Source organism: Bactrocera neohumeralis, chromosome 2 (genome assembly GCF_024586455.1).
Source record: "Bactrocera neohumeralis isolate Rockhampton chromosome 2, APGP_CSIRO_Bneo_wtdbg2-racon-allhic-juicebox.fasta_v2, whole genome shotgun sequence".
Classification (NCBI taxonomy): Eukaryota; Metazoa; Arthropoda; class Insecta; order Diptera; family Tephritidae; genus Bactrocera; species Bactrocera neohumeralis.
The window spans coordinates 15,551,832-15,569,078 of NC_065919.1; the positions used below are offsets into that span (position 1 = coordinate 15,551,832).

At 34.8% G+C, this 17,247-nt stretch overlaps 2 protein-coding genes and 1 long non-coding RNA gene across 4 annotated transcripts in view; 1 reads left to right on the top strand and 2 right to left on the bottom strand.

Annotated features, from left to right (window-relative positions):
* Positions 1 to 16,274, top strand: LOC126751087 (uncharacterized). The gene is made up of 11 exons (XM_050461027.1): positions 1 to 1,010; positions 1,130 to 1,282; positions 2,443 to 2,639; positions 2,742 to 2,981; positions 3,070 to 3,486; positions 9,579 to 10,122; positions 11,749 to 11,886; positions 12,420 to 12,616; positions 12,747 to 12,986; positions 13,072 to 13,543; positions 16,076 to 16,274. Exons 1-10 carry the CDS (start codon positions 478 to 480, stop codon positions 13,488 to 13,490), a joined length of 3,078 nt encoding a protein of 1,025 aa, XP_050316984.1. The 5' UTR covers positions 1 to 477; the 3' UTR covers positions 13,491 to 13,543; positions 16,076 to 16,274.
* Positions 6,934 to 8,094, bottom strand: LOC126751379 (uncharacterized). Its single transcript, XR_007665881.1, has 3 exons — positions 8,018 to 8,094; positions 7,418 to 7,955; positions 6,934 to 7,014 (listed from the first exon to the last, which is right to left on the bottom strand). It is a non-coding gene; the product is annotated as an uncharacterized LOC126751379 (long non-coding RNA).
* LOC126751378 (cardioactive peptide) overlaps positions 16,214 to 17,247 on the bottom strand; it is a 9,109-nt gene continuing 8,075 nt past the window's right edge. For both annotated transcript variants that reach the window (XM_050461594.1, XM_050461596.1), the window contains 2 exons: positions 16,735 to 16,798; positions 16,214 to 16,586 (listed from right to left, as the gene is read on the bottom strand). In XM_050461594.1, coding sequence (XP_050317551.1) covers positions 16,309 to 16,586; positions 16,735 to 16,798 — 342 coding nt within the window. In that variant the 3' untranslated portion in view covers positions 16,214 to 16,308. The remainder of the gene's footprint in view (positions 16,587 to 16,734; positions 16,799 to 17,247) is intronic.

The following is a 17,247-nucleotide window of genomic DNA, read 5'->3' on the forward strand; positions in this document are numbered from 1 at the left end:
TGTATGATGAAATCAAATCCTTTGTATAGAAAAATGTGCAGTAGATAATTGATCGGTGCTAATGATACCAGCGGTGGTAACCATTTCGTTAAATTTTAAGACTCAGAGCTGAATACCGACTTTTATTGATAACAAACAAGTAACACAAAAGTCACAAACACCTAAACTGGGTTGCTGTTTTGCATTATCACTTAGGTACACACACATACTTATATACTTACTTACTTCAGATAATGCCCGTTTTCTTTTCTTTGTTTATAAACATATCGGCGACCAGCGAAATGGGAAACAATTAGTTTGCCAAAGACAGTGCACATAACTAGACGTGGGTAACTATATACTTTAAATAAAGTTTTGTACCTATACTTCTACTTGTTTACCAACTGTTATTGTACAAAAAAAAAAACAAATACATTCATATTTATGAGCGCATCTGTTCAAAGTGCAATAAGAAGTGCTTGAGTGAAATTCGTGAATATGATCGCGTTACTACTTTTTCTACTGCTGGGTACATTACTCTTTTGGTTTATTAAACATCAATATTCTTATTGGAATCGTCGCAATTTTCCCTGTGATCCGGATACGAATATTCCTTGCGGTTGTTTAACATCTGTAGTTAAACATGAGAAATCTATGGGAGTGGCATTATATGATGCCTATGTGAAGGCCAAATCCCCGTTCATTGGTATTTATTTGCTTTTCCGGCCGGCCGTAATGATACGCGATGCCGAATTGGCGCGTCAAATACTCATACAAGACTTTACCAGCTTCCATGATCGCGGGGTGTATGTAGATGAGAAGCGTGATCGTATGTCATGCAATTTATTTTCGCTGCGCGGTCAAAGTTGGCGTACACTGCGTCAAAAGTTGACACCAACCTTCAGTTCGAGCAAATTGAAAGCAATGTTTCACACCTCCGATGATATTGGTGACAAAATGGTTGATCATCTTAATAAAATCCTGCCGGATGAGGGTAGAGCGGAAGTAGACATCAAGGAAATTCTTGTGACGTGAGTGTATTAACTTCAAAATAAAATATACATACATACATATGCATATACTATATATATTCATATTTATGGCAAACGTTTTTTTTTCATAAAAAATCAATAATAATTTTATTTAACAGTTATGCTATCGACATAATCGGTTCGGTTATCTTCGGCTTAGATATAAACAGTTTTGAAGATCCCAAAAATAAATTCAGATGTTTAGTACACCAAGCACGTCGCAATAACTTAATTAATGCAAATATTGGAATGTTAATATTCTTGTGTCCATCGTAAGTATCCCAATTATAAAAAAAATACATATGTATTTATAAAAAATTGTTTAGAGCAATTATTAATGCAAACTGAGAGTTTACAAATTTTATTCATATATTTCGCAATCAATGAAATTTTTCAAGTGCTGAGAAGAGTTTAAGCAATGAGATATCGTTTAATGTATGTATGTATGTACATATGCATACATACATACATACATATGTATCATGGTTGATAGATAACATGAATAATAATGAATCGATGTGGTCTCGCTTGTATTGGGTTATAATGCCAACACCAGAAAATCAGCACCCAAAATGCTTCAAACCAAATGGAAAGGAAAAATTTTAATCACAATTAAAAATGAAAACAAACAATATACTTAAGGATATATTTTATAACATGTTTTGTTTTTCAATTTCTTTAGAAGTACCAAAAATTTATTAGCAATTCATTTCTGTAGGGTTTGTTTTTAATTAATTTTTCGTGCTAAAATTTCAAATTTTCACTAGTCAACATAGCTGACATATTTTCCCAATTTTTTAGCATCCCCTAACCTCACTTTTTTATTCAGCTCATATCTGCACAACAGGTTAACGATTGGCCTTACCTTATTTCACATTATAGTTGTGTTATTTTGAAATCTTTTTTGAAATTAAGCCTTGTTAATCAACTAAAAGCCATTGTAAACTATGCACATTCGACTTTTTTCCGGTTTTGATATTAATTTTTAGCATCAAGTTCTTTAGCACTATTACTTGGAAAAGCCTTGATTGCTTTGTCGATCCTCTGGAGCCGAATTTTCATCCTAGTAGCGACGAACCGAGCTAGGGATAGGAGGAATAGGTTATTAGTATTATGAGCTCAACTATGTTCGTTTTATTCCATCAATTTCGACAGCCAATGCCTAGGCCAATTTGGTCTTGCATAAAATCCTTCTATAGTCCGCTCGGATCTTGGAAAATTTCTCTAGTTTGTTACTACAATGTTATAGGAGTGAAGAGGGACTTATATAGCGTCGTTTTTATTCATGCTGGGCGAGCCTCGGACTAAAAATTTTGTGCGAAATTTCAGGTTCGTGAGATAAGTTAGCTTTCCCTTTATTCAAATTCTCGTTTGCTGCTGAAAATTTTATTTTTAATAGGGTTTTTTAAAAAGACCATTATTCCACTTACAGCATAGTAAAATACTTGGTTCGATTTGGTTTTAAGAATAAAACTGCTATTGGCTTACGTGAAATATTAAAAGACACAATTGAATACCGCGAAAAACATAATATTGTACGCAAGGATATGCTGCAGTTGATGATGCAACTAAGAAATACGGGCAAAATTACCGAAGATGATGACAATTGGAGCACAAAGGCCAATACAAGTATGAATACCACACTGTACAATAACCCAGGGACACCCAGGGACACTACTTGTAAAAGTGATAAATAACTTCAGTATATCTTGTTCATTCCATTTTTAACAGCCACTGGTGAAGAGAATGAATTTACTTTGGACGACATAGCGGCACAGGGTTTCATTTTCTATATTGCCGGTCAGGAGACTACTAGTTCAGCAGCGGCTTTCACCATTTTTGAGTTGGCTCAACAGCCAGATTTGTTGGCGCGTGCGCAGAATGAAGTGCATGAGGTGTTGGCACGCCATAATGGCCAGTTAAGTTATGATGCTTTGCAGGAAATGCCGTTCTTGGATTTGTGTTTACAAGGTATGACAAATTATAAAATTAATATTTTTTCTAAATTTTGCATATTACCCTACATCAATATATATATATATATATATATTTTATACAGAAACTAATCGCAAGTATCCATTCCCCTTTTTGAGTCGGGAATGCACACGGGACTACACTATACCTGGCACCAAACATGTGATCGAAAAAGGCACACCCATTGTCATTCCACTGCTTGGCATACACCGTGATCCACAATATTTTACGAATCCAATGATATATGACCCCGATCGCTTTTCACCTTCCAATCCCAATTTTAATGCCAACGCTTACATGCCATTCGGTGCTGGACCACGTCAATGCATTGCTCTACGTATGGGTAAAATTAATTCGAAATTGGGTCTTGTAAAAATTTTACAGAATTTCGATGTGGAAGTGATGAGCAAACGTGAAATCATCATAGATAATTATTCGGTGGGAATTCAACCGAAGGGGGGCGTAAAAGTACGCCTCTCAAAGAAAGCAAAACCGTGTAATTAAATGTGCTTCTTACAATATGTGAAATTAATGAACGCTTATACATATATAGCTCTTAAGGTCTCTTTGTTACAAATTATATATAGTCTAATAGCATATATTTAGGCGTTATAACGCTGCTTGCAATTGTCAATTTTTATTTATTTACTTTAGTGTTTTGCTTTAGTTAACAAAAGTTGTATTTTCAAAATTTTCTCAAATCGATTGAAAGAATTAACATTTTAATGGTCACACAAATACACAAATATTCATTAATTTAAATTTGTTTTTTTTTTTTTAATTTCTTGTTATTCGCCTAAACTCCCTCGATGGCTTCTGGATTTGTTTCGCGCTGTCGCAGTTTCTGCATATTCTTCTGACGGAATATCTCTTTGCTCGCCTCCTTGATGGCCTCGAATATCTTGGCTTGCGACATAATTTGTTTTTGTACATTTTCCACGGCCGGCTCGGCATTTATGTCGATGAGATCGCTCAGTCCTTCCGACATATCTTCGTTGTTATACATTTTGACATCATCCAAGTCAGCTCGTTTCCATAAAGGGTAAGGGAGAGATGAGCGCTTTTTACCACAACCTTTGCGTTTAAACAAGAGTGTAAGGCAAAAAGAATATTGTTTTTGCAAATAAATATTTTGTTAAATATAAAATGTTTGTTTCTATTCTATATGAGAAAATAGTAATAAAATCAAAATATATAAAAATATTATTTTTAGCATTTACCTGTAAAAGCATTGCAAAATGGACGTTTCTCATATTTCCATTGGATGATGCCACTTAATTTGTGCTGAAGTAGAGACAGAGAGTGGCATATGTACATACTTATAAAATATGGAAAATCTGACATAGAAAGATATGATATTTAAATAAAAAAGATGTTCGTTTGGAAATGTTTTCAGATTTATGATGAACATTAAAAAGAATTGAAATCATAGTAAATATATCAAACTGAAAGTAAAAAATAAAATAAAACAAGAAAAACACGGAAAAATGTTAAGGTGGTTACATGGGTTTTAGGAAGCTTTAAAAAATCGATTTTTTTAATTGTCTTATTAAATTTTACAATACCTCTGAATATTGTTCTAAAGTTGATCCAGTAATAGTTTCCGAGATATGGCGCTATATGAGAACTTGTGAACGCTCAGAGATTAGCATAGCCTAAGTGCGCCATCTTTAAACGCGTTTTACTCGAAACTGTGTTTTTGAAGTCGGCTGTCAAGATTTCTGGAGAACTACTCTATCGATCTTCATGAAATTTTAAACAGGCCTTTGAGTTACAATTCTTAAAGACTTGGCGAAGGATTTTTTTTCGATAACTACTATTTGAAAAAAAAAATGTCGCGAAATTTTCACTGAAATCTTAATTTTTTTGTAAAAATGTCTGCCAAAAATCCAATTTTCAGTTTTTTTTTCCTTCTTTATAAGTCAAGGTTTTAACTAAAACACTTATTTTTTCACTTTAGATAATTCTGTAAGGAGTTATCCTGCCAACGCGGGTGCATCTTTTTTCCGAGGGGTGCCCGGGAATGGCCTCGCAATGTCTGAGTTTAAAATATTTTTTTCCAAAAATTTTAGAATTTTTTTGTTAGTAGTGTATGTTTGTAACAGAAAAAAATTGTAATAAAGTATTTAATTCTTTATATGAAAAAAAAAAATTGTTGAAAGAAGGCTGTTTTTTACCCGAGGAAACCCATGTAACCCGTTAAAGTGCAATACCGTGCCACCATGTCCGAATATTTAAGCTATACTTGTTGTTTGTTCGTTTCGCCACTTTTTAAGGATTACATTTATTTCTGCTTGGAATCGTATTGTAAAATTGTATTATATTATTATCTTCGGAGGTCGAATATCTCTTTTCCTTAATTATTTTTAATATTTATTTTTTTTAACCTAACCTATAATATCCAGGCTCACATTCCACACAACATAATTAAATTTAGAATTATGAAAAAAGCATAAATAACATCTAAACAATTTCAAAAATCCTATAATTTTGAGGAATATAGGAAAGCATTTAGTTTAAATTTTTGAAACTGTTACTTAAGAACTAAATATTATAAAATATTTTTTTTATAAATTAACTTGAATTAATTTTGTAGGTAAACAATTTACTTAATAATTTATATAAATAACACAACCCGACAAAATTAAAAAAAAAAAAAAAAAAATTGTCAACTGATTCTAGTTAATTTGGGCGCGGTGAATTCAAATCTGTAATCAGTTTGTCTCTATCAGCTCTAGTTTTCATGATATAGCATTTTTATACCCTCCACTTAACTTATGACCTGCAAAAAAAATAAAAACTCATCATGTGAAGTTCACTAGAATGACAGTTGACACACACCGACGCAAGAATTCGGTTTTATTACGATTAAAGAGCGCTCAAATACTTCTCAGAATCAGTTATTCGTTGTTTTTATTGGATTAAGGACTTGCTTTGCACATTGCTTTCGAATCTTTAGAGCATCTTTGTCCTCGGTGCTCAATTCGCCTGTTTCCAGCTTAGCAAATATCTTTTAAACAGTGCATTTCCCTGAGCCCAAATTCAACAGTATTTTCCCCCGAAAAGCAATGCTTTATTAACAACCGAAATGCTTTATTACTATGTTCGGACCGACAACGAAAACATGTTTTCGGGGGAAAAACTGGTTTTCGCACGAAAACTTGTGTTTTCGTCCATGTAAAATCTGGCAAACGATTATCATTATCACTCATTATAATCGCTGCCTGCTCTAGTTTAATCGATTTTTTTGGAAGACATATTTTGCCGGCCCTACATTGTCACATGATATTTGTTTACATTTCATACACAAATACAGTTGACAGTTGATATTGAATATTGAATTCAAAAAATGGAAAAACAAAAATACAAGATTTACGTTTACAAACGAATTAGTGAAGTGCTAGTGGATATAAAAGTGAAAAATATAAGTGCAAAATTAATTTTATATATAGAAAATATGTAATTAAAATATTGCAAATTTTCAACTTTAAGCGCGAATATCACGAAAACTATAAGCTTCCTGCGGCTATAACTATATATATCCTTGATCAGGATAATCTCCTCTATCCGACCATATCCTTTTTATCCCCGAAATCCTGGGACGGTATACTAAATTCTGTGGTTATACAAAAATATACTAAAAATGTGGTTATACATATATATATCTTGTTTTACAGGAAAGAGAAGACAGCAGTCGGGTCAACTGGCGGTTCTCCCTCGCAGTGGCCACTGTATGAAAAAATGAGAGCCGTACTGTTGCCGTACGTCAGCTACAACGCCGAGAGCTTAGTGGAGGAAAGCTTTCAAAGTAAGAAACATTTGTTTTGTAATTCAGTATATTATTTATATTTACATACATATATACATTTTTAAAAAGGTGTTACTGACTCCGAACCACTTGAAATTTCGGTGGAATTTGTTGCTGCATCTCCATTGCCATCACCGGTTTGCCTACCTTCGCCCTCAGCGATGCCGATGTCGCCAGCCGATACTTCTTCGCAAACTATACCGTCTCCCGAGCCGAGTGATTCTCTAAATAAAAATGGAATCACTTTCAGAGCCTCATATTAAGAAAATTTTAAAAAATTGAAAAAACAGCTCGAGAAAGCAAGTCAGGAATCTAATGAAACCAGCATAAAAATTATGGACATGACGAAAAAAATGGTTGAAAACGACAATAAAAAAACCCAACTTATGGAAGAGTATATGAAAGACTCTAAAGAAACAAATAAACTATTACTTGAATTTTTAAACAAATAAATAAATAAATAAATGAATATATTTTGTTTTTTGAAGATGTTTAACGTTGACATGAATTAGTTTTTATATGGAAAATAATATATGGAATTATATGGAAAATAAAATTAAATTTTGTTTGGTGTGTACAACTTTAAAAATGTAGACATTGTGATACAATATACACATGTACTTACCAAAATATGTACAAAGTGCTGTCCGAATCATTTCTCCATTAATTGGGTCGTCAGATGCATATGAAACATCACACGGATTTTGGCGTCTAGTCTCCAACTCTTCCAAAGCGCGTAACCATTTAGCGTTTAGCGTGTCGTTGTTATCATTTAAAAATTGTGAAGGACGCAACATGCTTTTATTATGGAGTTGGCATTCCGTACAGAGTTGTCAATTCCTTTTCCGATGCGTCGAAAGCGGGCCTTGAGGTGTCCAAAAGCATTTTCGACAACTCTACGTGTTTTCGAAAGAGCGTAGTTGAATATCTTCTCACCATTATTTTGATTTACGCTAAATGGATACGGTTTCATTAGTTGTTTGCTAACTCGCAAAGCCGAATCCCCAATAATGAATACTGGCACATTTACGCCTGAAATTTCTCTAGACATTTCGCTTAGTAAAGGACAACGATCTATTTCTTTCTTAAGTGATGACGTCTCATAAATTTGAGAGTCATTACATCGCCCGGGACTTCCTACGTTTATGTAAGTAAAACGGTATCTGAAAATACATTGTAAACATTACTTATGTACTTATATGTATATTGAGGTTTTAGACTTTACTTAGCATCAACTAATGCCATTAAAACGGTGGAATACCATCCTTTATAATTATAATAATCCACAGCTTCGTCAGATGATGGATGAATCTCAGTGTGGCATCCGTCTGTAAACAATTATTAGAATATTAGCGCAAATTTAAGATCTTATAACCAATATTTACCAATTGCTCCCAAGCATTGTGGGAATCCAATTACCTCGAAACTAGTCACCAATTCGGTTATATTTTCTCTGTTTAGAGGCAACATTTTAAAATAGAATGGTTGCAGTAATCTCCAGATTTCGGTGCAAAATTCCATTAAAATTTATAAATAAATTAAAACGCTATTTTAATAGCTTTCAGGTCTACATTTAAAAATTATTTATGCATGCGATGTAAAGGATCGCAAATGATCCTAAACTAATAAGAGATAGAAAATAGTTGTGTATGCCGTTGGGAACCCTAATGTTTCAGATATGTGTATATACATGCTGTCGGTATGTACAGTAGATTAATATTAAGATATGTATGCACTCTGCATTAGGATAAGGAATTCTATAAATAAAGGAGCTCTGGGCAACCAGAGCTGAGTACGATTTTATAACCGAAACCTTTGCGTTCTAATTTACACAGTTGGTACAACTCATACAACTGCCCCCTATACGTAACAATCAGTTGTACAATTCGATGAATTTGGTACAATAATTGGTGCGCGTATGCCTTCCATTATATAGACGAAAACACACATGGCGAAAACCAGTTTTTCCCATGAAAACATGTTTTCAAGTCGGTCCGAACATAGTATAATATTATTGAAGGCATACACACAACAATTAGTTGGTTGATTAAATTGGACTAGAAATTGCCTTTGTCGCTACATACAACACAACTTTTAATACAATTTTGAGGTTAACTTCATTGTGAATATTCACTTCGTTGCTTAAAGATGAGTTCGTAAGTTGTTGCTTTACTTGCTTAACAACTTCAGCACTCATGTTGGTTGTTCCGCACTCATTGTTGTGTGTATGCCTTCCATAATGAAATAAAACTACATTAGTATTTAAATGAATTATTGCATATAAAATTATATTTTTATCACCAAAAAATATTAATGTCTGTTATAAACAGGTTTTAGAGGCATGTGTATTTTTTGATTTGTGTACAGTTGTGAATAATTAAAATTAAGTGTATAATGAAATCAAATCTTTTATATAGAAAAATGTTAAATAGGCAATTGATCGGTGCTAATGGTACCAACGGTGGTAACAATTTCGTTAAATTTAAAGACTCAGAGCAAACAAGTAACACAAAAAATCACAAACACCTAAACTGGTTGCTATTTCGCACTATCACTTAGGTATACACACATATTTATATACTTACTTATCGGCCCCAGCAAAATAGGAAACAATTAGTTTGTCGAAGACAGTGCACATAACTAGACGTGGGTCCACTATATATTTTAAATAAAGTTTTATACCTATACTTCTACTTGCTAACTAACTGTTATTGTACAAAACAAACAAATACATTCATATTTATGAGCGCATCTGTTCAAAGTGCAATAAGAAGTGCTTGAGTGAAATTCCGTGAATATGATCGCGTTACTACTTTTTCTACTGCTGGGTACATTACTCTTCTGGTTTATTAAACATCAATATTCTTATTGGAATCGTCGCAATTTTCCATGTGATCCGGATACGAAAATTCCTTACGGTTGTTTAACATCCGTAGTTAAACATGAGAAATCTATGGGAGCGGCTTTATATGATGCCTATGTGAAGGCCAAATCCCCATTCATTGGTATTTATTTGCTTTTCCGGCCGGCCGTAATGATACGCGATGCCGAATTGGCGCGTCAAATACTCGTACAAGATTTTACCAGCTTCCATGATCGCGGGCTGTATTTAGATGAGAAGCGTGATCGTATGTCATGCAATTTATTTTCGCTGTGTGGTCAAAGGTGGCGTACACTGCGTCAAAAGCTGACACCTACCTTCAGTTCGAGCAAATTGAAAGCAATGTTTCACACCTCCGATGATATTGGTGACAAAATGGTTGAACATCTTAATAAAATCCTGCCGGATGAGGGTGGTGTGGAAGTAGACCTCAAGGAAATTTTTGTGACGTGAGTATATACACTAGGCCGGGTCGATTTGTATGGGTGGAAAAAAACCAACAAAGCGGCTAGCAAAAACGAAAACTACAGAAAATTCTAAGAAAGTTTTGCCAAGAAACCATGGGTCTAAAATTAATTCCCAGTTCGCTCAGAGCGACTTTAGAATTTGAGGTCATACATATTAAATTTTACTCAAAAACCTATACTTTTATAAGAAGCGATCCGGAAAATTGTTCTTGGCTTTTTCGATTATAACGAAAGTTTGTGCTTCTATATATGCAGCATACAGATATTCCCATATTTTTTTTTAAATTCTAAAATTGTGGAAAATACGGTGGATCGAAAATAAAATTTTATTATTGTAATTCTTAATTGGCGTAGACACCGCTTACGCGATTATAGGAGGATGGAGTCATGTGTAGAAGTTCACGCAAGTGAGAAAAGTTCTCTGACCGCCATTCACTTGGGAGTGGCCAGAAACGATTCTTTTACGCATGGCTCAAGCAGCTCACTACTTCCGGTCTTTGACCAATTATCCGCTGGGTAGCCTAAGAACATCCGTTCGAAGGCGAGCTAAAGTGAGAAGGCGAAACATCCCCTACATAGGGTTGTGCGATGGGTTTGGGACCCGTCACGTAAAAAACACCCCCAATGAAAAAGAAAACACAGCCTCGGATGAGAGACCCCCCTTTTGATGACGACCATGGCAAACGAAATAAGGACTACGATTTGAGGGCATGCACCTGGAATCGCACGCCAAAGCGAAATGAGGTGTATCGTACCGTTTGATATTAATTTTTTTTTTTTTCGACGAACTTGCAGTTGGCATGGCAAACATCACCTCTGATTCAACATCCATATTTGTTGAGCCAGGAAAAAAAGTTAGATCAAGACTAGGTGGCGCCAGTGTTGATTGTTGGTCACAAGCAATTGCCTCTAATTCGGGAATGGTTAGCTTCCTGTGCTGATCAATCATAAACTCTTGGAGTTCAATGGGTATTAAACCACAGCAGCAAGGCAATGTTTTTGCGCACTGACATTTTCCAATATAAAACACTTGATCAATTGTTTCCAGAAACGTTGAAGACTTACTTGGTCTACTTTTAAATTTTATTTCATTATGATATTTATTTAGCAATCTTTTCAGTTTTTACGAGGCAGTTTTTTCATTGATTAACGAAATGTTTAGTTTATTCCAAATTTTCCAAATTTTTTTTGCCACTTGTGTATTAAGATTACCGACGATTGCAGACGTTTTTTTTTGTTGTTTTTGCTCAGCCACGTGAAAAAACTTGTGTGGTAAAAATAAGTTACGTGAAAAAACCTGCTATTATTGCATTAATTACATGGCATGCTGTTATTTTTAAAACTATAGGTTTTTGAGTAAAATTTAATATGTATGGCCTCGAAATCTAAAGTCGGTCTGCGCGCACTGGGAATTAATTTTAGACCCATGGTTTCTTGGCAAAACTTTCTTAGAATTTTCTGTAGTTCTCGCTTTTGCTAGCCGCTTTATGCAAAAAAAAAATCGACCCGCCCTAATATACAATTCAAAATAAAATATACATACATATATACCATATTTATGGTAAACGTTGTTTTTCATAAAAAATCAATAATAATTTTATTTAACAGTTATGCTATCGACATAGTCGGTTCGGTTATCTTCGGCTTAGATATAAACAGTTTTGAAGAACCCAAAAATAAATTCAGATGTCTAGTACGCCAAGCACGTCGCAAAAACTTAATTATGTTAATATTCTTATGTCCATCGTAAGTATCCCAATTATAAAAAATATGTGTATTTATAAAAAAAATTGTTTAGAGCAATTATTAATGCAAACTGAGAGTTTACAGATTTTATTCATATATTTCGCAATCAATGAAATTTTTCAAGTGCTGGGAAGAGTCTAAGCAATGAGATATCGTTTAATGTATGTACATATGTATCATGGTTGATAGATAACACGAATGATTTCGTATGGCAAGCGAGTTAGCACTATTATTTGGAGAAGCTCTTGATTACTTTGTCGATTCTTTGGAGCCGAATTTTCCTCCTAGTAGCATCATTTATGCTCAATGAGCTTAGCTAGGAATAGGTGGAATAGGATATTCCTTTTATAAGCTCAACTATGTTCATTTTATTCCATTCATTTTGATAGTCAACGTCGAGGTCAATTTATTCTTTCATAATGTTGTTCACTCAGAGCTGCTTAGAGAATTTCTCTAGTCCTGTAATGTTATGGGAGTGAAGAGGGACTTATAATTTTTATTTTTAATAAGATTTTCTAATTTTCCACTTACAGCATAGCAAAATATTTTGTTCGTTTGGGTTTTAAGAATAAAACTGCTATTGGTTTACGTGAAATATTAAAAGACACAATTGAATACCGCGAAAAACATAATATTATACGCAAGGATATGCTGCAGTTGATGATGCAACTAAGGAATACAGGCAAAATCGCCGAAGATGATGACAATTGGAGTACAAAGGCCAATACAAGTAAGAACACTACACTGTAAAACAGTTATTTATATAATTTTTGCGATATCACGCAAGGACACTACTTGAAAAAATTATAAATAACTTCAGTACTTGTATACTCGTATTTTGTTTATTCCATTTTTAACAGCCACTGGTGAGGAAAATGATTTTACTTTGGACGACATAGCGGCACAGGGTTTCATTTTCTATATTGCCGGTCAGGACTCTACTAGTTCGGCAGCGGCTTTCACCATTTTTGAGTTGGCTCAATATCCAGATTTGTTGGCGCGTGCGCAGAATGAAGTGCATGAGGTGTTAGCACGCCATAATGGCCAGTTAAGTTATGATGCTTTGCAGGAAATGCCGTTTTTGGATTTGTGTTTACAAGGTGTGACAAATTATAAAATTAAAATTTGTTTCTAAATTTTGCATATTACCCTACATCAATATATGTATATATTTTTTTTCTACAGAAACTATGCGCAAGTACCCATTCCCCTTTTTGAGTCGAGAATGCACACAGGACTACACTATACCCGGCACTCAGCATGTGATCGAAAAAGGCACACCCATAGTCATTCCACTACTTGGCATACACCGTGATCCACAATATTTTACGAATCCAATGGTATATGACCCCGATCGCTTTTCACCTTCAAACCCCAATTTTAATGCCAACGCTTACATGCCATTCGGTGCTGGACCACGTCACTGCATTGCTCTACGTATGGGTAAAATTAATTCGAAATTGGGTCTTGTAAAAATTTTACAGAATTTCGATGTGGAAGTGATGAGCAAACGTGAAATCATCATAGATAATCATTCGGTGGGAATTCAACCGAAGGGGGGCGTAAAAGTACGCCTCTCAAAAAAAGCAAAACCGTGTAATTAAATGTGCTTCTTACAATATGTGAAATTAATGAACGCTTATATATAGCTCTTAAGGCAGTGGCGGATCCACGGGGGGGGAAATTAGGAAAATTTCCCCCCCCCCCTTGGAACCGCAGAACCTGAAAATTTCACTTGTTTGCTAGAAAAAATTCTCTGCAATAAAAAAAAATGAAAATACAACAGTGACACTCTTCTCACCAAATACACTATGGAAATCACAACAAGATACTCAGTGGCGTAGCTACAACTTCGGGCGCCCGGGGCCAAGGCTGTTCTGCCGCCCCCCTTTATCTACCTACCTACAAGTTTCATGAGGTGGTTCGAACAATAGTGAATTTTTACAAAAAATCTTCGATATTCTTCTTCTTAATTGGCGTAGAAACCGCTTAAGCGATTATAGCCGAGTTAACAACAGCGCGCCAGTCGGGGGGTCTCTCATCCGAGGCTGGTTATAGCTCTTCACTGGGGGTGTTTTTTTACGTGGCGGGTCCCAAACCCAGCGCACAACCCTTGTAGGGAATATTTCGCCTTCTCACTTTAGCTCGCCTTCGAACGGATGTTCTTAGGCTACCCAGAGGATACTTGGTCAAAGACCGGAAGTAGTGAGCTGCTTGAGCCATGTGTAAAAGAATCGTTTCTGGCCATTCCCAAGTGAATGGCGATCAGAGAACTTTCCTCACTTGCGTGAACTTCTACACATGACTCCATCCTCCAATTAAACAATAGTGAATTTTTACAAAAAATCTTCGATATTAAGTATATAAAATGTAGGAACTAGAAGCCACGCAAATTCTGAAGTTCCAAAATTCTCACAATACGGTTTTTGAGGAAATTCATAGTAAATTTACAAGACATCTTATTAAAAGCCATAGAAAAAACCCATTTTCGCCCTATATCTTGTACACTTATGACACATGGGACTGGAAGCCTACAAGACGTCAGCGACAGCTTTAAGAATACTACTTAATATACATACCTGTATCAGTTGCATCTTGTAAAAGTTCTTTTAGCAAACTTAAATTGATCAAATCTTACTTGAGATCGACCATGAGTCAGAGTAGACTGTCCAATCTTGCGATTCTCTCAGTAGAATGTGAAACTGCTTCAACTTTAAATTACAATGATATGATATGTGATTTTGCAGCGACCAAAGCAAGAAAAGTGCATCTTTAAGTTCTATCACCATTTTTAAGAAAGATATAGGCCAAAAGATATAAAACAAATTCAAAGACTGAAGAGTATTCGAGTAAAAATTAATATTTTTCATTGTTATTCAGATTATTATATTGTGAGTGTACAACTCTTTATATTTTATAATACGAGTAAGCTTTGTAAAAAAATTTGTTGAAGTATTTTTCTGAATATTAAAAAACAGCGAAGATCGTTTTGCCGCCCCCAAGACGTTGCGCCCGGGGCGATGGCCCCCTTCGCCCCGCAAAACTAAGCAGCCCCCGCGCACCCCCTAGCTACGCCAGTGAAGATACTATCATAAATTGCATTATATGACCTGTCTAAACTTATTTAACCCTTTTCTGAGCGACTTACAGCGGAAGTACTAAATTCTGAATTAAGAAAGAGTCGAAGTCTTAAGTACAGTATGAGACATATATGCCCGCAGAGATATCGAATTAATGGGCGTTCGATAGTCGCAAGCGGCATCGTGTCTATATGTTTTTCGTAGTTCGTGGTGTCACCTAGCGCCAAAAACACCTCAACTTGACTGTCCAATAGAATCACGCTATGGCCAGCTGAGCGGAATCATCTATATAAAATTACGACGTGAAACCTTGTGAAGATTACTACAGGGTCTCTGTCTACATACCTGTGCTGGATACCATCAAAGAAGATTTGGAAGCTCGTTTTTCACAAGAAGTTTTGGATGGTTACCAATTGAGTGTGTTGCTTTCAGAAAAAGCAAGTCTTTTAAAAGAAAACGAAATCGATGATCTAATCGGATGCTTGATAGAAAGATTCGCAAATCTTCTGGATGATGAAAAAAGCGTACAAAAATTGAAATTCAAAGGTGAATTAAGCTACTGGCAATGTCACTGGCAGCAGTAACAAAAAAATGAAGGCAGCGAAATTCCAACTTCTGCACTGGAACCATTAAGAATATGTGATGTCGACATATTCCCAACAATCCACAACTATCTCCGAGTATTCTGTACACTTCCCGTTACAAACTTATCTTCGCCGCATCAAAAAATGGCTTAGGACGTCCATGCTTCAAGAAAGACTAGTTGGATTAGCGTTGCTTCATACGCATCATGACATCGAAATCACCGCCGAAGAAGTCATCGAAAGATTCGCAAAACTTGGCAGTCATCGTTTTGCGTTATGAAACACGCAATGTAAAAGGATTTTTCTGTTTATAAAATAAGCCACTATGTAATGCATGCATATGGTTGACTTATCGATTACTCGTATAATCACTTTGTTTACCTAAAAATTGTTTTTAATTTTTGTTTCATAATTTGTACTGTATTTCTCTCGCAATAATAAGTTTGAAACCCAAATCGAAGGGTAAATTTAATTCACCCCTTCCCCCCCCCCCAAGAATCGTCTCTAGATCCGCCACTGCTTAAGGTCTCTTTGTTACAAATTATATATAGTCTATTAGCATATATTTAGGCGTTATAACGCTGCTTGCAATTGGCGATTTTTATATTTACTTTAATGTTTTGCTTTAGTTAACAAAAGTTGTATTTTCAAAATTTTCTCAAATCGATTGAAAGAATCAACATTTTAATGGTCACACAAATACACAAATATTCATTAATTTAAATTTGTTTTTTTTTTTTTAATTTCTTGTTATTCGCCTAAACTCCCTCGATGGCTTCTGGATTTGTTTCGCGCTGTCGCAGTTTCTGCATATTCTTCTGACGGAATATCTCTTTGCTCGCCTCCTTGATGGCCTCGAATATCTTGGCTTGCGACATAATTTGTTTTTGTACATTTTCCACGGCCGGCTCGGCATTTATGTCGATGAGATCGCTCAGTCCTTCCGACATATCTTCGTTGTTATACATTTTGACATCATCCGAGTCAGCTCGTTTCCATAAAGGGTAAGGGAGAGATGAGCGCTTTTTACCACAACCTTTGCGTTTAATCAAGAGTGTAAGGCAAAAAGAATATTGTTTTTGCAAATAAATATTTTGTTAAAAAAAATGCTTTGTTTCTATTCTATATGAGAAAATAGTAATAAAATCAAAATATATAAAATAATATTTTTTTTTAGCATTTACCTGTAAAAGCATTGCAAAATGGACGTTTCTCATATTTCCATTGGATGATGCCTCTTAATTTGTGCTGAAGTAGAGTCAGAGAGTAGCATATATGTACATATGTATATATAGTATGCACTTATAAAATATGGAAAATCTGACATACATACATACTTATGTAGAAAGATATTTAAATAAAAAAGATGTTCGTATGGAAATGTTTTTAGATTTATGATGAATATTAAAAATTTATTGAAATCATAGCAAATATATCACCCCTAAACTAAAAAAAAAAAAATAAAATAAAAAATCACGGAAAAATGTTAAGGGGTTACATGGGTTTAGGGGCTTTAAAAAATCGATTTTTTTAATTGTCTTATTAAATTTTACAACACCTCTAGAATATTGTCCTAAATTGAATTAATTTAATATAAAGTTGATCCGAGTAATAGTTTCGGAGAAACAGCCTTGAGAACTTGTGCTGTCGGCTGTCAAGATTTCTGGAGAACTACTCTATCGATCTTCATGAAATTT